This window comes from Rhineura floridana, chromosome 1, assembly GCF_030035675.1.
Source record: "Rhineura floridana isolate rRhiFlo1 chromosome 1, rRhiFlo1.hap2, whole genome shotgun sequence".
Lineage (NCBI taxonomy): Eukaryota > Metazoa > Chordata > Lepidosauria > Squamata > Rhineuridae > Rhineura > Rhineura floridana.
Genome location: NC_084480.1, coordinates 165,214,324 through 165,238,406, shown reverse-complemented (window position 1 = coordinate 165,238,406; position 24,083 = coordinate 165,214,324). Strand labels below are relative to the sequence as shown.

The following is a 24,083-nucleotide window of genomic DNA, read 5'->3' as shown; positions in this document are numbered from 1 at the left end:
GTTCCAGTGGCTCCGGTCCTTTCTAGAGGGGCGAACCCAGAAGGTGGTCATGGGGGATGCCTGTTCGACTCCTTGGCCATTGACCTATGGGGTCCCTCAAGGTTCAGTTTTGTCCCCCATGTTGTTTAATATTTATATGAAACCGCTGGGAGAGGTTATCCGGAGTTTTGGGGTTTGGTGCCACCAATATGCAGATGACACCCAACTCTACTTCTCTTTTCCACCTAATGAAACCAAGGAAGCCGTCCAGACTCTGAATCGATGCCTGGTATCAGTGGTGGACTGGATGAGGATGAACAGGCTGAAATTAAATCCTGACAAGACAGAGGTGCTCCTTGTCAGTCGGAGGGCGGATCGGGGAATAGGGATCCAACTTGTGCTGGACGGGGTTACACTCCCCCTGAAATCACAGGTCCGCAGCTTGGGAGTACTCCTGGACTTGGCTTTGAGCCTGGAGGCACAGGCCTCTGCTGTAGCAGGGAGTGCTTTTGCTCAATTAAGATTGATACGCCAGCTGCGCCCGTTCCTTGATTTGTCAGACTTGACTATGGTGACACATGCACTAGTTACATCCCGATTAGACTACGGTAACGCGCTCTACGTGGGTCTGCCCTTGAAGACTGCTCGGAAACTTAAATTGGTACAAAGAGCTGCAGCCAGAATGTTAACTGGTGCTGGACTTAGAGAACGTACAACCCCTCTACTGTACCAGCTCCACTGGCTGCCAATTTGTTTCCGGGCACAATTCAAAGTGCTGGTTTTGACCTATAAAGCCCTATACAGCTTAGGTCCAGGCTATCTGTTAGATCGTATCTCCCCTTATGAACCTGCTCGGCCTTTGAGATCATCTGGTGAGACTCTTCTTTCTATTCCATCTTCTTCGCAAGTTTTTCTTGCGCAGACACAGCATAGGGCCTTCTCAGTGGCTGCCCCTAGATTATGGAACTCTCTCCCCAATGTGGTTCGTACGGCTCCCTCGTTATCGTCTTTTCGTACCCAGTTGAAGACTGTTTTGTTTAGACGGGCTTTTAATTAATAATGTTTATCATTTTTTAATCTATTTAGGATTTAATGTACTTTTAACTGTTTAATTGTATTCTTGTTTTGATTCTTGTTTTGATGGTTTTTTAGTCTAATTATGTTTTAATTGTAAGCCGCCCTGAGTCTTTTGAGAAAGGGCGGGGTATAAATATTTTAAATAATAATAATAATGTCTACTTCAGAAGTAAGTCCCTTTGTGTTTCATGGTAAGTGGATACAGGATGGCAGCCTAGGCTTTGGTTTAGAATTGGCATTGGGGAAAACAGGGTTCTGTGCCTTTAATAGTTTGTCTTTCCATAATAGAGACCAGCAGGATATAGCTGACTTCTCATGGTAAACATGTTGTCTTATGCCATGCCCCTATGGCAGCCATGGTGCCCTTAGCACTCTCACAAGGAATCTGGAGTTAGGCCTTCAGATTTTGAACAGACATACAGAGAAGAATATATGGCAGAAAGCAATCCTTAAGATAACAAGGTCTCAAGTTGTTTAGGGCCTTAAAGTTTAAAACCAGAACTTTGATTTGAGCCACTTCATAAAGAATAATTTCTGTATGACATCATCATTTAATTGTATTCCTTCAAGTATCCAATTTGGTAGTCTGATGCCTATCTGCTAGGCATGGAATGAGGTTATCTGCAGACAAAATTGGAACTCTTTAAACTTTAGGGTCCCCACAGGTATGCAAAAAAAGAAACCCCAAAATGCCCTGACAAAGACCCATGCTCAGTGGTTTCTAGAATCCGTGGAATGTTGAGGGCATTTGAGTATCAGTTGTGGGAAGCCCATTGTTGAAACTAGCCCCTTGTAATCTAGCTGGTTATAGCAAAAATTGGGAGCTGTCTTGGAGTATAAATCTAGAGCTAGATCGTGAGGGAATGAAATTCTATAAACCCAAGGGAGCCCCAGCTAACAAAGCACCCCAGCCTCAGCAACAAGCATCAAGGAAAACAGAGAGCAACCAGGTGAGTTAAGCACCTGTGGAAGTTTAGCAACAGGGAGAGGCCAGGGCAGTCTTAGCCTTTCAATTAAACAGGTCTTATATACAAAAACCAATTATAAAGGTGGAAAGCTGATAGGGTTGTGGGAGCTATCCAATGTATTCCACAGTGTCACGTGAATTAATATCTGCCTGTGGCACAGAAGTTATGGGTATGTGCTCAGTGCAATGAGCTTCTGGCTTTCATTCCCATAAGACCAAGGTAGTTGAACTGGAGAAGCCAAGAGAGGTATATAGACAAGACATTCTGGGTTCTGAGAGAAGCACTCTGCTCCTTTTCCGACAGTCCCTGTGCTGTCATGGAAATGAGTATCTCGGGGAAAGAGGGCATCCTTCTGAGGAAGAGGGAAATGATCCTTTAGAAATCCTTGGATGATACCCTCTCACACCAAATATATGTTTTGAGGGTGGGGGACTTCTTGTAGTGTGTGATCTGGTGGTTATAAACACAAGAAGGGCTTGTGACAGTCCACATACTTGCTAGCTTAATGCAGACATTTCACATACTCTATATAGACTGGTAGATATTGCTGCAGAGGAGGCAGGGCTTCTGGCACATGTTGGCACCAATGATATTGGGAAATTTAAGTTATTAGGTAGCATGTTGAAATCCAGGATCTCCAAGCTGATAGACAGATAGAAACATACATACATACATTGATTTCCTGCCTTTCCTCCCAGTAGGAATCCAGGGCGGCAATATTCTCAGAAGGCTACCTGTTCCACTCATGGGGCCAGCTACATAAGTAGTGCTGAAGGGTTTTATTGCATAAAGAAGGGACTTAAATTTTTTGGCCATGGGAAATATTTTGTGAGAAGCTGCACATTCATTGGTGTGGGTGGGAAAGAGAGAAGAGCCCCACATGTAAAGCAAAGTTCCTAGGGAAGTTCATAAGGGGCGAGGCAGTTCCTAAGATACTCCAGACAGTTTTGAGTTCGGCAATGGAACCGACTGCCTAGGGAGGTGGTGGGATCCCCTTCGCTGGATGTCTTCAAGCAGAGGCTGGACAGCTGTCTGCGGGAGATGCTCTAGCTGTGGATTTCCTGCTGTGAGCAGGGGGTTGGACTCGATGGTCTACAAGGTGGTTTCGGCCAGATAGGCGACACAAAAATTAAATTTATTATTGTTATTTATTATAAGGCCCCTTCCAACTCTATGATTCTATGATTCTATCTGTGATTCTATGATTGTGATCAACATTCTGCCTGCCCTTTTTTTAGACCCTCTGGGCAATGGGCTTTGTCTTTTGCACATGCACAGACAGGTCTCACATATTGTCATGTACCAATGAACCCTCTTATCTCAGGGGTGGCAAACCTTTGGCACTCCAGATGTTGCTGAACCACAACTCCCATCATCCCTGCCCATGGGCCATGCTTGCTGGGGTTGATGGGAATTGTAGTTCAGCAATATCCGGAGTGCCAAAGGTTCACCACCCCTGTGACCTATCTTATCTCAGACCACCAGAAGCTCTTTGAGACTTGATGGAGTGTTTTGTACAATCTGAAATATCACTCTACCATTCTTGTAGCAATCCATCAGTACAGCTGGCTATGTTGAAATCTCCCCAAGGAACTCTACTCAGTCCAAGTGGTGTATAAGTGCTTTATCCAATCACTAGAGGACATCTTGCTTAACATGGATTTGAGGTGTGTCTCAATTTATCAGAATGTTGTTCAGCTGTAATTCATCAACTGCTAGAACACTTAGGAGTTACAGCAGCCAAGTGTTGTGACTACATTCGAGAGTGGGCACGGATACCACCAATTGGGTTGTTATCCACTAATTGCTTGAAGAGGCTGAAAAACATCAGGCTGCTTCTGGGTAGCCTCTCCCCTGGAACCTCAGTTTCTGCCTCACTTGAACAGGTCCTTTTTGCTGACACTCTTCTGGCCTTGATTCCGTTGAACCCATGGGGGAAGCGTGCAAGTGAGTTTGCAATGTTGGGAGAGTGTAAGTCTGTGTTTGTGTGTGACCAGATTCATAGAATTCCTTGTTAAACTGCTTATGTTTTACTGCTAACTTTTTACTGCTGCTGTTCCCTCCATTATGTGTTTCCTTTAAAGCAGTGAACTTTTCCCCTCATTAAATACTTGCCAATTGATTAGCCTTGTTTCTAACAATTAATTCCTACTTTGATCATCGATGTCACTAATTGTGCAAGCTCTAATTAATTGCATTGCCGATTTCCCAAAGAATTAATTTGACTATTTGATTACCCCAATTAATGAATTGGATCTTATTGCTCTGATTATTAAGTAACTGCAGCCCATTCCACCAGAACAATCATTCTCTTTCGGGATTAAAAATTGCATTTTAAAATCTACCATGTCCAAGAATGTAAAGAAAATGCAGGGGCAGGGGAAGACATAAGTGTTAAAGTGAGCTAGGGTGAAAAGTAGCGCTCACCATCTTGGAACTTTAAAATACCCACCAATGGCAGTGCAGCACAGCTCAAGTGGTCCCGTGGTAGTGAAAATGTCAGCAAGCTCTTTTATCTGTGCAAGGCCTGAACAGCTCCACGGTAGCGGCAGCAATGACAGGCAAAGTAGAGGCATAGACCCAGAGCCATAACACAATAGTGGGACAGGCAGTGGGTGCTGAGAAGCTGCAGATATTATATGGGCTTGTCTGGAGTTACTAAATGAGAAAGATCTGTCTGGTGCAGAAGAGGAGTCTGAATGTGTACCAGATCCACAGGTCCATTTAAATTCAATCTCACCTGTAAACAAGCAATTGCTTATTTCTAATCATGCAAATGTAGCTTCTTTAAGTTGCGTTGAGACTGCTACCACCTCTGGTCAGTTGCCTTTACAACACCTTGAGCCCAATGCTATTGTCTCTGCTACCCCCTCTGGTCAAGGGCTGCAAAGACAGCCACTTAATAACAACACATCATTAGGAGGTCCTACTGATATGCCACCCTGTAGCCAACCTGGTGAACTACAACAAACACAATATATCAGTTCTATGTTGCATGGTATTACGTCTGTTCCCCCTGGTGCCACCTCTGGTAAAAACATGATACAACAACAAGAGAATTCCAGTGACTTTAATTTTGTGGTGGCTTTTGAATTTAAGCTACAAGTTTTGTACCATATGGGGTTGGAGGATAAAGGTCACTCGCTTCCATCAAGATGGGACTGGACCTGGGCCTTACAGGTATCCTATATAATGCTACAAAGGAGTTTGATGAAATAACTACAGGTCCCTAACTCTACCATAACATAGATCGATTAGATGCCTTGAGTGAGGTGTAAGCTCAAGGGGAAGCAGAGGGGGGCTTCTGGCTGACTCTGCAGGGAACGCCTCCTGTGATGGGCTGGCTGCAGTAGGTCTATTACAGCAGGCCCTTAGAGTTGCTCGGGTTCTTGGCTGGGGAAGCTAATACAAAATAAAAATGGTTTTATCTGTCTTTGCTGCTTTTCTTGTTTTCATTTTGTACACTCCTATGGTGTTTTATAATGTTAGCCATTTATAAATATTCTTTAAAAAGACAATATCCTACCTGTCAACAATACAGGCACATTTTCAGGCATCATCAGTGATTGTTTTCATCTGCTGACAATAGGATTGGACTTACTGCTTGTCTGAGGGGCAAGAGGAGGTCCCTGTGTACCAATGTTACCAGGGATTGAAGTGGAAGATTGCAAGTGGGTTCCTTGGCAAAATTCCAGGTGTCTCTCAATGTATAGGCATTTACGTATGATGTCTCCAAGGGTTGTGGGGGTCAGGTCATAACTAAGAATGAAGACTCACTTCAGTTCATGTAACTGAAATGCACTACAGGCATACCCCGCTTTAACCTACGCAATGGGACCGGAGCGTGTATGTAAAGTGAAAATGTGCTTAAAGTGAAGCAATTATCTATGCATGTACTGCAGTGCAATCGCCACTAGATGGCAGCGGCGTCATGCCATTAAGTGTCCGTAATTGCGAAGCGCACGTACGTTAAGTGGGGGATGGTGGCGTATGGAGCATGTCCATTATAGCGAAGCTACTTTAAGTGAAGCAACGTTAAGCGGGGTATGCCTGTAGTTTGGTTTAGTACAGACCCCAAGCTCTGGCAGTTTTAATATTTCTTGAAAGAATCCTGACAATTCCAATTTCCCTTCACCTATCTCCATATGATACCTAAAATGTAGAAATAGATATGATAGTTAATAATGTAAGCAAGAACTAAAAGACAATTAGATTCATGTTTTAGTAAAATATACCCAAGAACTATAGGATTTGAATTGTTATTTTTCTGATTTCTTCTTTTCTTATTTGTGTCCTCTTTTTGATGCTGTACATTTCTTGCATATAAATATTTTTTTACATGGCAATTAGCAACCCTTCTTCTGGGGGTCTTTGAAAGCCCATTTGAATACCACAAGGTAAGCAGTCCAGTTGTCCAAAAGTGTGCTTGACTCCAAGAGAGATGTGTAACCCATTTGACCTTACTGTCATTCAACAGACTGAACACAAAACCCCTGAACCTAGTCCAAGGGAAACTTCAGGATGGAGGTCCATGTGTATCTGGCATTGTTCTCTGAACTTTTTCAGCAGGCTTACCAGGCATCTTCTGCTGGACACTGCAATGGAGGAGGACATTGTGGGAACCTTGGTTTTACAGAACTGCCCTTGTAGGGTCAGATTTGCCACTGTGAATTGTGAGATTTGTTCTCAGTAGGTTGGGCCTGCTTTTCTGTGAAGGCTTATTCCATTCTGCACCTGTGTGGAGAGGCAAGCTGTCCTGTCATGGTTCAGGGTTCACAGGGTAAGCTGGCCGCAGCAGAGACACTGACTATTAGGGCAGGCTTACTTTTTGGAAGGCAGATTCATGCAGATACAGTTGACATATTCAGGCAAGGCAGAGTCTGTCAGAGCTCTGTGGAAGACTGAAGCATTCTCATCCACACAAGAGAGAACTGCTTTCAGAACAAGATGCTGAGGCCTTCTGAAAACTAGCTGGTCTGGTGCTGCTGGTGGTCCCCAGCCCACTGAGGAGCGGCCCATGCTCTTAAAAGGCCATTGCCTGATTCTGCAGCTCTTGGCTCCTACAAGTAGAGACTGCACTGAGAGTGTGTCTGAGGTGTCTGGCAAATCAATATTATCTGACCTGGAAGATATGAGAGCAAAGAAAGATGACTTTCACTGAAAGTCACTTTTCTACCTATTCATGCCTTTTTGAGCTTGAGGAACTGAGGCTGGAGACCATGAATATCTTTGTACCTGGATACACAGTAGTTTTTTTATGAGGAAGGTAGATAGAAGTGGGAATGAGAGGAGAGGGGTGTTGTGACCTGAGCGCCCTGCTAATGTGCATGTCTTAGCCTCCCACCCTCCCCATGGAGGAAGAGGGAAACTGCAGTGATTGTCATCATACTCCCTCTTCGGGGTTGTACTGGACAACTCATGCTATGATTCTGTAAAGCAAAAGTGCTCCGGAGTGTTTGGCCAGCAGTGGTAATATCTGGAACAGTGCTTGTTCTTTGCCAACAGCGAGCTTAACTATATATGGTAAAGTGTGCTTTCCCTGTGTGGAAGACATGCAGTCATCATCTTCATACGGCTAAGAAACTCCTTTCACATGCAAAACAAGTTCCACTTGCCCATTGAGTTTTTCCCCTACTCTCCTCCCCCATATATCCTCCAAATCTATTCTTAGAATTCTCCCAACCATCTCTAGCAGTTTTTGGAATGGTGCAGGCATTTGGGGGGGGGGAAGAGAGAGAGAGAGAAGAGTCCTGTTGCACAAGTGGAAGTCATTTTAGTTGAATACCGCCCACTGCTCTCCTGTTATCAGGGGTGGGGCTGGGGAATGTGAGAGCGATACAGTTCAGACAAGATTCATTATTCATATATGGGAAATGGGTGGGGAAGACATGGGAGACAGTTAAACTGTGCATCATGTGTTCTTCCCTATTTGTGTGGGGCACTCTTTTCTTGCAACCCTAGTAGCTGGAGTGGATATGGGTTGCTATCAAGTCTTTGTGTGTGAAGTTCCAAAGTGAGGTACCTGCTAGGGTTCTTAGCAGAGAAGGATTAGTACTATGCTGAAGTTCCTGTGTGTGTTCTGGAAGCAAGCTGCTTTGTGCAAGGTGCTCCTATTTTGTAGAAAAACGTCCTTCCTCTTCTTCCTGGTGAGCTGTTAAATATGCATGAGTGAGAAAGAAAGCCCCATTCTGCGTACCAGTGATTTGAGTTATGGTCTTCCTGGGTGGGGTTTATATACTGATGAAAATGTGCTGTGATTAGGTGCTGAATGATGCCATACTCTATGCTTTAGGAACATAGAACATAAGAAACTGCCTTATTCCAAGTCAGTTTCATTTGGTCCATCTACCTCTGTATTGTCTACTTTGACTTGCAGTGGCTCTTCAGGGTTTCAGACTTTGGTTTCCCAGTCATATCTGGAGATACTGGAGATTGAACCTGGAACCTTCTGCGTGCAAAACATAAGCTCTACCACGGAGCCACAGCTCTTCCTTTTTCCAGTGGTGAAGTGGATGAGGTGGTTGTTATCATGGGGGCGACTATGTTTTTAATTTTTCTCTTCCATTGAAGTTCTTGGGAAGAAAATCCCCTAAGGTGCAGGATTTGTGCAAAGTTGTTGTTGAATAGTATATGTTGAATTCATGGTGTTGAATAGTATAGGATACAGCATAAGTGCTCCTCCCTTGTGGCACCCCATCTTACCCATGACTCTGCCCCATTTTAGCCTTTCCACCAGTGTGTCTTTGCCAGAGAATTCCATCAGCATACCAACGGTGTTCTCCTAATACATCTGTCATGTAAGTGGCATATATTGCGTTCCAATGGCACAACTGGGTTTCCACTATATCCTATGGCCTTTCAGCTAGTGTCACTAAAGGGTAGGATTGCTCTTTTAATTTCTACAGCATTTTATTATTCCCACTATTATTTTATCTAAATAAATGCTTTAAGTTAAAATATTTGTAGCATAAAATAGAGTGTAGACAAATGAATTTATACACATTTTATGGGAATTGTACTGTCTCTAAGTTACCATTTTCCAGCTATTTTTTTCATACTGTCCAAACACAACTTTGTATTCAAATCAACAGAGGCAGAGCTGCCTGGGAAAAAGAGCTCTTTTGTAACTATTTAACTTTTTAGGGGCACACACTAAGCCAATGGACCTAATTAGGCCCAGCAAAACCAATTCTGAGAAAGTTATGAAGAGAAGCCAGTGTTCAAAGTAAGCTTCAGGAGAGAAAGAGAGCTTTTGAATAAGGTTATTAAAGGTGTCTCCAGATTCAGTCCACTCCCTCTGCTGTCCTATAGTGAAGCCAATGTTTTAATTTCCTACAATGAATGAGTTAAAGCACTGTTTAAAACTGGGCTCACCAATGTGGCACCTAAGACTTACCTGTTGCGGGAGCAACCTCTTTCCCCCATACATATACTCACTGCCCCCTCTGTCATGAGCTGGTGAGGGTGGTTACCTTTTTTCCCTTGGGGAAAATAATAAAGGTGAAAGAGGAAGAGAGTTGCTATTTCCCACTTCCTCTTTTAGCTCCATGTATAGGAAGAAAAACAGTGACTGCCACAGGAGGAAAGAACAGTCTCTCACGCATGTGCACGCATATACACACACACGCTCATCAGATCGTCTTAAAAGTGCATAGGTTTTCCAGGGGTCCGACCCCCAAACCACCATCAAATCACAAATCACATCTGACTCCATTGACTGATCAGCCATCATAAAAATTGTGGATCCAGAAACTTTCCAGTCCTGCCATGTGCAAAACCAAAACGGATCTTAGGTGTGGATCTTTATGGTTCCTCATAATTTTTACAAGGGATCCCCTCAATATGTTCATATGTCATCTCTGTGTCAACAGATGTGTTTTGTGATTTGTTGGTGGCTTGTGCTATCCTACGTGCAAATCATGAAGATCCATGAGGATCTGTGCCGTGGATCAATGTTCTTGTGGTGCTGGCAAGCACGAGATGTGTGATCTTTCCTGGGCAGTCTGCATCTATAGTCTTTGCTTTCGTGGTGGGTTTTTTGGGGGGGCAATACTCCATATAAAATCATGCAAATTCAGGATAGGTCTCTTTTAATTCTACTGGATCAAACTTTTACCCAAACCCTATGGAAAAGCAATGTGTGTGTGTGCGTGCTCTCTCTCTGTCTGTTTAGGACAGAGATTCAGCAGGAACCTTCTGTTTTAACTTTTAAGCACCTGCTGAAAACCTTTTTGTTCTACCAGGCTTACACAAGCAATTAAGAAGATGCTCTTCTTCACAACAGTTGACCATTTTTATTCTATTTTTTATGTTTTTATTCTGTGGTGGTGGTTGCTTAATGTGTTGTAAACCACTTTGATGTTTTTAATGAAATAGCAGTAAACAAATATTTTGATAAATAAATAACATAAGTAAGGACAGTGATGCCCATAGCAATTTCTCAAAATTCCAGATGTTCCACAAGCCCAAAGGGTTGGAAACCCCAGTTTAGAACCTTCAGCTGTTCTCATTCTATTTATTTATTTATTTATTTATTTATTTATTTATTTATTATTTAATTTGTATCCTGCCCTTCCTCCCAGCAGGAGCCCAGGGCGGCAAAAAAAAGTGCTAATAACACTTTAAAACATCATAAAAACAGTTCTTAAAATACATTAAAACAAAACAGCGTTAAAAACATTTAAAAAACAACTTTAAAAAGGGGTTAAAAAGCATTAAAAAATATATTAAGCAATTCTAACACAGACGCAGACTGGGATAGGTCTCAACCTTAAAGGCTTGTTGAAAGAGGAAAGTCTTCAAAAGGCGCCGAAAAGATAGCAGAGATGGTACCTGCCTAATATTTAAGGGGAGGGAATTCCACAGGGTAGGTGCCGCCACACTAAAGGTCCGTTTCCTATATTGTGCAGAACGGACCTCCTGATAAGATGGTATCTACAGGAGGCCCTCACCTGCAGAACGCAGTGATTGACTGGGTATATAAGGGGTAAGACGGTCTTTCAGGTATCCTGGTCCCAACCTGTATAGGGCTTTGCACATCAAAACTAGAACCTTGAACTTAGCCCAGTAGCTAATAGGTAGCCAGTGTAATTCATTCAGGAGTGAGGTGACATATTGGTGATACGCTACCCCATTGAGCAGTCTAGCCGCTGCATTTTGCACCAGCTGCAGCTTCCAGACCAACTTCAAGGGTAGCCCCACATAGAACGCATTACAGTAATCCAGCCTGGAGATTACGAGTACATGGACAAAAGCGGTCAGGCTATTTCGGTCCAGAAATTGCTGCAGCTGTCTTACCAGCCAAAGCTGGTAAAAAGGCACTCCTACCCACTGGGGTCACCTAGGCCTCTAGTGACAAAGATGAATTGAGGAGCACCCCCAGACTACGGACCTGCTCTTTCAGAGGGAGTACGAGCCCATCCAAAGAAGGCAACTGACCAAATATCCAAACTTGGGAACCACTAACCCACAGCTTCCCTGTCTTGCTAGGATTCGGACTCAGTTTATTGTCCCTCATCCAGCCCACCACTGAGTCCAGGTACTGGTCCAGGGCTTTCACGGCCTCTCCCGATTCAGAAGTTACAGAGAAATAGAGCTGGGTATCATCAGTGTACTGCTGACACCTTGCCCCACATCCCCTGATGACCGCTCCCGAGGGCTTCATATAGATGTTCAACAGCATCAGGGACAAGATGGTAGGTACCCTGCAGCACCTCACAGCACAATTGCCAGGGGCCCGAAAGACAGTCACCCAATGCTATTCTCTGAGAGCGACCCTGGAGATAGAATCAGAACCACTGTAAAACAGTGCCTCCAATACCCATCTCACCAAGTTGGCCCAGAAAGATATCATGGTCAATGGTATCAAAAGCCGCTGAGAGATCAAGTAAAAATAATAGGATCGCACTCCCCCTGTCCTTCTCCCGATAAAGGTCATCCATCAGGGCAACCAAGGCCAATTCAGTCCCATAACCAGGCCTGAACCCAGACTGGGATGGGTCAAGTTGTCACAAACCAATGGGTTGTCACAAACCAATGGGTCCAGGGTGGGCTTTTTCAGGAGTGGTCGGATCACCGCCTCTTTCAAGGTGGCTGGAACCACCCTCTCCCGCAATGATGTGTTGACCACACTCTGGATCCACTCGGTCAGACCCCCTTATTTATTTATTTATTTATTATCATTATTTTTACCCTGCCCTTTTTCCAAAACTGGAACTCACGGCGGCTTCCAGATAAAAGCACACATATAATTAAAAACATACAAAAGTCTAGATTAAAATCAAATTAAACAATTTACAGTATTAAAATCATTCATACGTACAGTTAAAATAATTCAAACTCAGTTTAAAATAATACAATTAGGCAACAGCAATGCAGCACCCTTCAAGACCTGTCCTTAACAGCTTTCAGTTCCAAAGGCTTGTTGAAATAAAAAAGTCTTTGCTTGCCGACGGAAGGACTGCAAGGAGGGGGCCATTCTTGCTTCCCTAGGAAGGGAGTTCCAAAGCCTTGGGGCAGCCACCGACAAGGCCCTATCTCGCGTCCCCACTAGTTGTGCTTGTGAGGACATAGGTATTGAGAGAAGGGCCTCTCCTGAGGATCTCAGGGCCCGGGCAGGCTCATATAGGGAGATACGGTCTGACAGATAGCCTGGACCTAAGCCATATAGGGCTTTATAGGTCATCACCAGCACTTTGAATTGTGTCCGGAAACAGAGTGGCAACCAGTGGAGCTTTTGTAACAGGGGAGTCGTATGGTCCCTGTAGCCAGCCCCAGTTAATATTCTGGCTGCAGCACATTGCACCAACTGAAGTTTCCAAGCAGTCTTCAGAGGCAGCCCCACGTAGAGTGCGTTAAAGTAATCTAAGCGGGATGTAACTAAGGCATGTGTCACCATGGCCAGATCAGACAGCTCAAGTAATGGGCGCAGTTGGCGCACTAATCTTAATTGTGCAAAAGCACTCCTGGCCACTGCAGAAAGCTGAGTCCAGGGGCACACCCAAACTGCGAACCTGCGTCTTCAGGGGGAGTGTAACCCCATCCAGCACAGGCTGAATCCCTATTCCCTGATTTGCCTTTCGACTGACCAGGAGCACCTCTGTCTTGTCTGGATTAAGCTTCAATTTGTTCGCCCTCATCCAGTCCACCACTGATGACAGACACCGGTTTAAAACCAAGACAGCTTCCTTGGAGTTAGGTGGAAAGGAGAAGTAGAGTTGGGTGTCATCAGCATACTGATGGCACTGAACCCCAAACCCCCGGACAACCTCTCCCAGTGGTTTCATGTAGATGTTAAATAGCATGGGGGACAAAACTGAGCCCTGAGGGACCCCACAGGCCAACAGCCAAGGAGTCGAACAGGAATCCCCCAGCACCACTTTCTGGGTTCGTCCCTCCAGGAAGGAACGGAGCCACTGTAAAACAGTGCTCCCAAGTCCCATCCCAGCAAGGCGGCCCAGAAGGATACCATGGTCGATGGTATCGAAAGCCGCTGAGAGGTCCAGCAGAACCAACAGGGACACACTCCCCCTGTCCAGTTCTCTGCGTAGGTCATCCACCAAGGCGACCAAAGCCGTCTCCATCCCATAACCAGGCCTGAAACCAGACTGAAATGGATCTAGATACTCCGTTTCATCCAGGAATCCCTGGAGCTGGGAGGCCACCACACGCTCTATTACCTTGCCCAAAAATGGGATATTGGACACTGACCGATAATTATCCATTATGGAGGGATCCAGGGATGGCTTTTTCAACAAAGGCCTTACAACTGCCTCCTTTAGGCACACTGGAACTCTGCCTTGTTGTAAGGAGGCATTGATCACTCCCTTTACCCACTCAGCCAGTCCCTCTTTGGCACATTTAATGAGCCAAGAAGGGCAGGGGTCTAGAAGACATGTGGTGGCTCTCACCTCTCCAAGGATCCTGTCCACATCCTCAGGCTGTACAAATTGAAAATAATCCATTATTATTGGACAGGCAGGAGCCAAAGTTACATCCACTGAGACTGTATCAACTATAGCATCCACCCCCTTGGCAAGCTCTAATAAGCAAAGAAGGGCAAGGGTCGAGAGGACACGTTGCTGGCCGCATCATCGCAAGCACCTTGTCCATGTCATCAGGCCGCATCAACTGAAACTGTTCCCAAGAAGTTGCAGCAGACGTTGCACTGGACACCTCATTGGGAACTAGAGTAGATGTGGATGGGGCATCAAGACTGCTACGGAGGCGAGCAACTTTACCCTCAAAGTGCCTTGCAAGCAATTCACAGCGGGCCTCCGAAGGGTCTAAGGCTCCATTTCCTCGAGTTGATGTCAACAAACCCCTGATAATATGGAAAAGCTCCACTGGATGGCTACTTGAGGATGCGATGGAGGCAGAGAAGTGGGCCTTCTTCGCCCCCCTCACCACCACACAGTAGGCACGGTTATGATGTTTTACTTGTGGCCGATCAGCCGCACAGCACGTCTTTCGCCACTTGTGCTCTAGCCATCATCCAGCCTGTTTCATTGCCCTTAGCTCACTGGTGTACCAAGGTGCAAGCCGGGCTCCACAATGACAGAGAGGGTGCTCGGGGGCAACTGTATCAAGAGCCCAACACGCGTCGCTGTTCCACAGCATGACAAGGGCTTCAACAGGGTCACCTGCTCTATATACTGGGAACCCCCCAGGGCATTCAGGAATCCAGTGGATTCCATTAGGCTTCGGGGGCGGACCATCTTAATCTATCCACCACCCCTGCAGGGAAGGATTGGAGCCATAAGTCTAAACTTCGTGATCTGACCATGACAATGGGGTGACATCCACCCCCCTATCTCCAGACCACCCCTTCCTCCATTTGGAGGAAAAACCAAGTCAAGGGTGTGCCCTGCCCTATGTGTTGGGCCAATAGCAACTTGAGACAGCCCCATGGTCGTCATGGAGGCCATGAAGTCCCAAGCCAGAACACTAGAGGCAGCCTCAGCATGGACATTGAAATCACCCAGCACTATCGTTCTGGGCTCCTCCAACACCACAGCCAAGATGACCTCCACCAGCTCAGAGAAGCTGCCGGGCAGCAGGGTGGATGGTACACCAGCAGCAACCCTAGTTTACTGTTTCCTCAGCCCAACACCAGGTGCAGGCCCTCACAGCCAGCTCCAAGACAGAGTGGTTTCCTGGTGACAGAGATGGAAGTTCTGTAAACCACAGCAACTCCTCCCTCCCACCCCCGTCCCTGCAGCCTGTGCTGCTGCACCAAGTATCCAGGTGGGCAAAGTCAACTCCTCCAAGCTCACCCACCCAGGTCTCAGTAATGCACACCAAATCAGCACCTTCATCCACAATCAAGTCATGGATGAGAGTGGTCTTATTATGTACCGATCTGGCATTAAACAACAACACACACAGGCCAGTGGGCACAGCAGATGAGCAACGAGGAACTCATCCATGAGAGTAGTGGCAGCAAGGAACAAGGCACAGATAGCGTTGCCTTCTGTGGTAATTCACCACATCCCCTCTGCCCGTAATCACTGAAATTGGGGTGGCATCACCCATGTTTCCCCGTACTAAGACTCCTCCTTCTAGTAACTTAATACGGGAAAAGTACTCTCTTTTGTCAGTGTTTGGATCAAATGTATGTTCACTTCACCACACTTTATAAATAAATCTCTGTTTTGATTTGTTTCGTGGTAAAGTATATTGAAATTTGACTCTGATGCAAAGGCTAGGCAGGATTGTATTTTCAACATACACGAAACAAAAGCAGTCTCTCTCAGTTCTGATTTAACCTCTTCGGTATTCTACTTAATGCTACTCCAAAATGCCCAACATTTTTACCACCCCATTTGCAGTTCGCCAAAGTGAGGTACTCATTTGGGGAATTTTTGAAGGTGGTGGTGAAACTCACCAGCCATGTAGCTCTCTTCCTGGTGGATGCCATTTATTTATCTATTTACTCACTCAGCAGCGCCCTTGAAAAATGCTACACAATGATGCAGCATCACTTTGATGGGCTTCTGAAGGGGAAAATGACATCTCTAACCAGCACTAGAGGGTACCTCTTATTATTTTTTTACTCAGCCCCATCAGAGTGACAACATGTTATCATGCTGCATAATTCTAAGGCACGTCTGGGTAAAAAAAAGATGTGATGCTGGTGGGGGGAGTGCTGTGTGGCCAGTGAGGTTTGCCCTTCCTTTCTGAAATTTGCTCTGTGCCCAGAAAATTGGTGTGGGTTATGCCTCCTGTTTCATTCCTTATACATACATACACACACACCTCAAGGCATTCTTGACAGAGAACTTGCATCAAATATTTAATTCTAACTTTAAATCTCATGGCATACATAAAGAAAAAGAATTGGTACTGAACTCTTCTAGAAGCTCCATGGGGTTGGGTTAGGTCAGGCAATTGTAGCAAGACTCACTTTTGCCCCAAGGAAGCCAGAGAGGTTGGGGTAAATGTTAACCCAAGTCAGCAATATGTATTTTCGCTCCTTGTAAAGGAAGACAGGCTGAACATCTGGGTGTAGCAGATATGTACCTATATCAGTGGAGAGCTGCTACTTCATGGCCTCCTTGTGGGCTTCCCGGAGGCATCTGACTGGCCACTTTTAGAAATGAGATGCTGGATTAAATAAATCTTTCATTTATTTCAGTGGTGGGATGGAGTTATATTGGGATCTATTGTTAGATTGCTGGGTGGCTTGCAGTAGATTGGCAAGGTTCTCAATTGTTTGACAAGAGCAACAACAAAAAGGCACTTGGTGAAACCAGGAATAAATTTTTGTGTGAAAGGTCTGTGAGCTCATTTCTGGTACTGAAAGCAAATTCTTGTGCTGCAGAGTGGCAAGCCATCCCTTAGAATTAAGTACGATGACCTCCCTCAGCCAGTATTTTGCACCGAGTTAGTGTATCATAACCTTCTAGTTAAAAACAAATGTAGATATTGCAAGCCTGAAGACTGCCTACTCCTTACCTACCTGATACTGCAAGACTATTCTTGTCTAAGAATCAGGAGAGCAAGATAGAGATAAAACAGTGGTTTTAATGGTTTAACAAACACGACCAAGAAACAAACTGAAACAGAATGAATAATTGAAACTTTCTTGTCCTTTCTCCACCTTTTTTGAAAAACAAAACAAATTAGGATCATGATTCACAAATAAACCACCATTAAAAAGAGAGAAAATTATTTTTCAGAAGAGGGAGGGAATTGGATTATTAATTTAGATCGCTCATTTCCCCCAGTTATATTAAAATCAAAGTAGTACTATCTTATTTAAAAACAATACTGTTACCCTGCCTCAGACTGAATGACTCAGTGCCTGCCTCCTTTTGAGGCCTCCTTGGGACTGAAGGCTGTCCCCAGACTTCTGCAAAGGAGAGGCACAGCCTCAGCTAAGCTGAGTCAAGCCTCAGATAATGGCAGATAGGCAAGCGCTTTGCTGTAACTAATGTACACTTTCTCCTGCTGCTTTCAGTACTATTAACATAAATGGACAGTATATTTAAATATTTTCGCAATGATTTTTAGATCACTTGAGATAATCTTCTCATGTATCTACCAAAGAAAGCATATGTGAAAGTGATTCCAGTTTTGGAAAGTGAGCCATTTGCAAACATAGCTGTGCTGTTTTGATTTTGTATTTTCTTTTTTTGTCTTGGAAAAGCAATGGTGTCTTACGAGCTCTATTCTCTTTCCTGTTTGTTAGGTCTGCCTAACTACGGACAAACCAGACAAATGGTAAGAGAATGTTCATTTAAAAAAATACAGTGAACACCACCATCGCAAGCTCTTTCCAGCAGAAAGCTATAAGTCTGGGGTAGCCAATGTGGTGCCTTCAGAAGTTGTTGGACTCCAGCTCCCATCAGCCCCAGCCAGCATGGCCAATGTTCGGGGATTATGGGAGTTGTAGTCCAGCAATATATGGAGGTTACCACATTGGCTACCCTTGCTCTTAAAGTGTAGTACTAAAGATTTGTATAGGTTGGGGGGGATCCCCCTCCCCCAATATTGTATTAATGTTGGTGGAAAGGATGGTTTTACTTGGAGTGTTGGGAGAGGGATCTTTAAAATCAAGGTGGTCAAGGTTTTCCTTTCTTTCTCTAAAAATAAATAGCCTTGCCAACATTTCAATCCGTGGCTTGGCTGCTTTAAGCAGCCCAGTGGCATTCCTGGGAAGAATCCCCCGGAAATTATGTCATGACATAGGCCTGTTTTGCACATAATGTTAAGCCAAACCATGGCTTAGTATGAATATGTGGGTTCCCACAAAGGAAGTGGTGGCTGTTTTGCTCCTTCTCTGCTCCTGCCACTGCTGCACTACTGTGAGCTAAGCCGTGGTTAGGCTTAGTGTGTCATCTGAAGCCAGGTTTGTGGCTTGTCTTGTTCTAGATAAACAAGTTATAACCAGGGTTTGTTTTATGGCTTGCAACTTGTGGTATTTCTAGAGGAGACAAGCCACAAGCCTGGGTTTGGATGATCTGCTAAGCTAAACCATGGTTTAGCTCAGAGCAGTGCAGCAGCAGCCAAACTAGAGGAGGAGCAAAGCAGCCACAGTCTCCTTTCCAGGAACCTGCACAGTAGTATGTTCACACTAAACCTTGGTTTTGTTTAGTGCTACATTAGGATTAAGCCATAATGCCATTCCCAGAAGTATTTTGTCTTCCAAGCTGCTGAGAGCAACCAAGCAGGCTTTCTTTTAGAGAGAGAAACTACTTGTCAACCTAATATTTAAAGGTAAGAACAGCTCCCTGCCTCTTGAATTTGATATGCACACAAGATCAACAGGAACAAATAGTCTCACAATTTCACTATTGAATGAAGGTATGTCGTAAACTTGGCATTTTGCAGTTCAGTAGGAAAACTTTATGAAAAGTTTTATTTTTATACAGTTTTATCTTTTTTCTGGGAATTGTTTCAGAGGATGGCAGCAAGTTGTCAGTCTAATAAGTCTGATGTGACATGCGTTAAAGTGGAGGGAAGTATTCCGTTCTGAATAGGGCATAGGGCTTCTGTGCCACCTACATAATGTGTAGAGTTTTTATAATAGCTTTTACAGGACCTTTTAAAAAGGAGCTAGTCACCATTAATCTTTGTACAAAACAACAATATCTGGTATTTCGTTGAAGGAAACTGCCCTGGAGGGTAAAATAACCATAGCAACCAAATGAGTGGCTTCTGCCTAGAATTTGAATAACTGCTGGAGATGCATTCCTAAATAATTTTGGATATTTTATAGCACATTTACAGTGTTGTTAATATATTGATCATGTGAGTTGTAGCAATGATGCAAGAACATCCCTAAGGCAGTTCAGCCATACAGTTGTATAAAATCAAAAGCCAATGTCTCCAGTTGGCCCAAGTTTCCAAAAATTAACACCCATCAATAGAGAACTCTAGTATGGTAATGAAAAGTTCCTTCAATAGTAATGAATAATTCTTCCAAAGGAACTGTATACAAAACTTGAATTGAATTTGGAGGAATTAATGTATAAAGAATGCTACAAACCAAAATAGGCTGCAGAAGAAGGTACATGAGCCAAAACACATTTGGCAGAGACCTACAGGAAGAGCATCCGATATGACAGTCCAGCCAATTTAACAAACCTTATAGGATATGCCATGTGGTACACAGACATTTATTTTCTGCTTAGATTTTTATTAGGTTTTTCATACATTGTGGTCATATTTATGTGATACATGTTCAGTTTTTTAATTTATTATCTCAGTTGTATTAACAGACTTTGATCATTAACTTTATTTTGATCTTTCTAGATTTGTATTAACCTTTTTTCTTTTCTTTTTTTGTTATTAGATAGAACTCCATTTTTATGTAATAATTTTTTGTAACACATATTTAATGATATTCTGGATTTATGTTATGTATATATAGGTTCTCAATACTATGCAAATTAGGAAAAAATGCTGTCAGTCCGCTTTTTAAAGAATTATTCAAGGATTGTGGGAATTTTGGTAGTATTGTTTTTTAAATGTTTTAATCTTTCTTGCTGTTTTCTTTTTAATATCTGGTCTGTGACTGTAATAAAACCATTCATTCATTCATATATAGGTTGATTATATGTATCTAAGCTTGTTACTGTTGACTTTTTTGCTTTACAAAATTGTTGGTTTATCAGTCAGGGATTATTTTCTCTTCGTTGCTTGTTTCGAAATAATCAGTTGTAGCAATAAGGCAATTATTGGGGTAGTGGTATAAAGTAGCTGTCTGAATTGTTTGATGAGTCTCTTGAGGAAGACTGGCTACTTGTTGATATATGCTATATAAATAATCTTACCATTCAGCAAGGGAACTGCCATACAATAGCCTTACTGTCTTCACATACAATGAAGGGCAAGGATGCATTGCTCTGTATGCTGGGGGAATTAGGTTCTTCTGAGCAAGTGAGGGAGAGATTTACATTTCACAATGTGTTGTTCACTAAGATTGCCATAGTGATAAGGAGAAACAACAGGCATCAAAAAGCCCGTATCATTTCAATGGAACTCTGTTTTTCACAGTGGGTCTTCGTTAATCATGCATGTTTCTGATTTGGTCTTTTGCATGTTGCAGATCGTACCTCAATTTGATTTTATTTTCTGGACAGGAGGTGGGTGGTTTTTGCGTAGGGGAGCACAAAACAGTTTCCTTGCTACAGACAGATTACTACATGGTTGAGTTTCAGCTATAAAGAGGCACAGAGGTAGGGAGCCTGATAGGATAGTCTGCCTCCAGTTGCTTATGGATCCAGATGTCATATCTTAAAGAAAATCTTAAAGATTTCCTGTGTGATGCAGTCCTGTTGGTGCCCAGGGTTATCTCTGGAATAGGGAGCTGACATGAGCTATTAAAACTATCACACCAAGATGTCCCTGCCTGTCTTGATTTTTTCTTCCTCCTCCTTTTCCTTGCATATCATGTCTTTTAGATTGTAAGTTTGAGGGTAGGGACTGAAGTTTGTGAGACATGAGAAGAGCCCTGCTGGATCAGGCCAAAGGCTCAGCTAGTCCACCATCCCATTCTCACAGCAGCAACCAGTTGCCCATGGGAAGCCAGCAAGCGGGCCTGACTGCAACAGCACTGTCCCCAGTTGTGATTCCTAGCACCTGGTATTAAGATGCATACTGCCTCCAATACTAGAGGTATAGCATAGTCAACATGGCTACTAGCCACTGATAGCTGTATCCTACATGAATTTGTCTAATCCTCCTTTAAAACCATCCAAGTGGCCATCACTACATCTTACAAGAGCAAATTCCATAGTTTAACTGTCCACCTTATAATGAAGTCTCCTTTTGTCTGTCATGAATTTTCCAATATTCAGATTTACTGGATGGGCCTGGGTTCTAATATTATATGAAAGGGAGAAAAATTTCCACTTTCTACACACCATCCATAATTCTGTACACCTCTATCATGTCTCCCCTTACTCGCCTTTTTTCTAAACTAAAAAGCTCCCAAAATAACCTTTCCTCGTGGGGGAGTTGTTCCTTTTTGAGCTGCAATGGCCAGAACTAAGCACAGTATTCTAAGTGTGGTCGTACCATAGATTTGTATAATGGTATGGTGATATGTGCGGTTATATTTCCAATCCCTTTTCTAATGATCCCTAAAATGGAATCCACCTTTTTCACAGCTACTGCACACTGGGTTGACAAATGCATACAGCTATTCAGCAGGACTCCAAGATCTTTTTGATCGTCAGTCACTGCCAGTTCAGACCTTGTGCGTATGTGAAGTTAGGATTTTTTGCCCCAACCTTCACCACTTTCCTCTTGATAACAGTGACTACAATTGCTATCTCCATCTTTTTCACCCAGTTTGGAAAGAACCTTTTTAGAGCTTCTTGCACTTCCTTTTTGTTCTTACTAACCATCAGCAAACTTGACCTCTCTGCTCACCCCAGGGAGTGGTTAATGGCTCATTATACGAGAGAGTTATGGCTCCTGTCGAAAAGAGGTTTTAGAAACTACTGCCCACACTGTAATATTCTGTTCCTGAGCAAAGTGATCAAGAACATGATGGCCAACCAGCTGTAGTTCTGTTTCCACCAGGCATATTACCTAGATCTATTTCAGTCAGTTTCTGGCGTGGTTTTAGCATTGAAACAGCTTTGGTTGTCCTGATTGATAGCCTTTATCAGGACAACCTTGCACTACTCTTGGTAGTTTTTGACACTATTCTCCACAGTATCCTTCTGGAATGACTCAGAGGGATGGAAGATGCAGGCAGTATACTACAGTGGTTCTGTTCCTATCTGCAGGATGCTCAGCCCTGTAGTTTTTGAGTTGTGGGGTCCCACAAGGGTCCACTGTGTGCTATTCAACATCTATATGAAACTGTTGGGAGGTATCCAAGAATTTGGAGCACAGTGTCATCAGTATGGCATTTCATTTGAATCAGGAGAGGCTGTGCAGGTGGTGCCTGGAAGTAGTGATGGGTTGGATGAGGGCCAATAAACTGCAGCTGAATCCAGATAAGATGGAGGTGCTGTGGGTAGGCAGTTCCCCTGTCTGGGAATTAGGTGGACAATCTGTTCTGGAAGAGGTTGTACTCCATCTGAAGGAACAATTTCATAATCTAAGTGTACTCCTGGATTCCTGTCATAGGAGTCTAAAATGGCTTTTGTGGCTAGGAATGCTTATGACCCCCTTAGACTGGTTTGCCAGCTATAAACATTGCTACCTAGAATAGCCTTGACCTCAATTGTCCCTCTTTTGGTGACCTCCCGCTTGGATAGTGAAGCAGCCCAATGGGACCATGTGTCACCAGTTCTGAAAGCACTGCACTCGCTGCTAGTGAGCTATCAAGTCCAATTAGACATGTTACTACTAGCATACAAAGCCCTAATGGCTTGGGACGCAAATACCCACAAGAGTGCCTCCCCCAGTATCAGTCATCTCTATCAGGCCCTACAATCAATCAGCAGGGGAGGATTGGTTGGTCGTACTGCCACTTGGTGATGCCTGGCTGGTGCTGACCTGTGAAAGCACCTCCTTGCTGGTAGTTCCTCATTTGCAGAACACCCTTTCAAGTGTGGCATATCTGCTTCCCTCATTATTAGCATTCAGGAGGAATTTTATGCTTTAATGCTTTAATGCAATTATAATCTGTATATTTCTTTCATTTCATTTTGTTTCTTCTCTATACCTGCCAAGAATATTCCATACATCCATTTCTACAGGGACTGTTTTCCATGGTTGCATCCAAAAATAATTATTTCATTTCTATACTGCAAACTCAAATAAAATACATATCTATGTGTACCACCCTCCATAGGGGACCCTTTGGTCAATAGGATTCTCTGGGAGGTGAGCAGCCTCAGAATGTAGCCTATGTATTTTATGTATTTATGTACCTATTTTATTTATTTTAACTTACTGTTTTGTCTTGTGTTTTTATTCTGTATAATTTTATTATGTATCCGTGTGATTTTATTGTAATCCTCCCTGAGTGCCCTATTGTGGGGTAAAAGGTCAGGATAGACATATTTTAAATCAGTCAGTCAGTCAGTCAGTCAGTCAATAAATAAATAAATAAATAGTGCAAATGAATGCATGGCATTGAGAAAGTGGATAGAGAAAAGTTCTTCTCCCTCTCTCATAATACTAGAACTCGTGGACATTCAAAGAAGCTGAATGTTGGAAGATTCAGGACAGACAAAAGGAAGTACTTCTTTACTCAGCGCATAGTTAAACTATGGAATTTGCTCCCACAAGACGCAGTAATGGCCACCAGCTTGGACGGCTTTAAAAGAAGATTAGACAGATTCATGGAGGACAGGGCTATCAATGGCTACTAGCCGTGATGGCTGTGCTGTGCCACCCTAGTCAGAGGCAGCATGCTTCTGAAAACCAGTTGCCGGAAGCCTCAGGAGGGGAGAGTGTTCTTGCACTCGGGTCCTGCTTGCGGGCTTCCCCCAGGCACCTGGTTGGCCACTGTGAGAACAGGATGCTGGACTAGATGGGCCACTGGCCTGATCCAGCAGGCTCTTCTCATGTTCTTATGTTCTTATGTTCTTAATGGAAAGACTTCTAGAGGTGTATCTCTCTTTTTCAGGCAAGCATATAAGCTTGTTT

General features: G+C 43.7%; 1 protein-coding gene across 11 annotated transcripts in view; it reads left to right on the top strand.

Annotated features, from left to right (window-relative positions):
* MTA1 (metastasis associated 1) overlaps nucleotides 1–24,083 on the top strand; it is a 148,040-nt gene that overhangs the window by 97,795 nt on the left and 26,162 nt on the right. For 7 of the 11 annotated variants that reach the window (XM_061584418.1, XM_061584379.1, XM_061584353.1 and 4 more), the window contains one exon: nucleotides 17,716–17,747. The exons of the other annotated variants lie outside the window; for them this stretch is intronic. In XM_061584418.1, coding sequence (XP_061440402.1) covers nucleotides 17,716–17,747 — 32 coding nt within the window. The remainder of the gene's footprint in view (nucleotides 1–17,715; nucleotides 17,748–24,083) is intronic. 11 annotated transcript variants of the gene reach the window in all.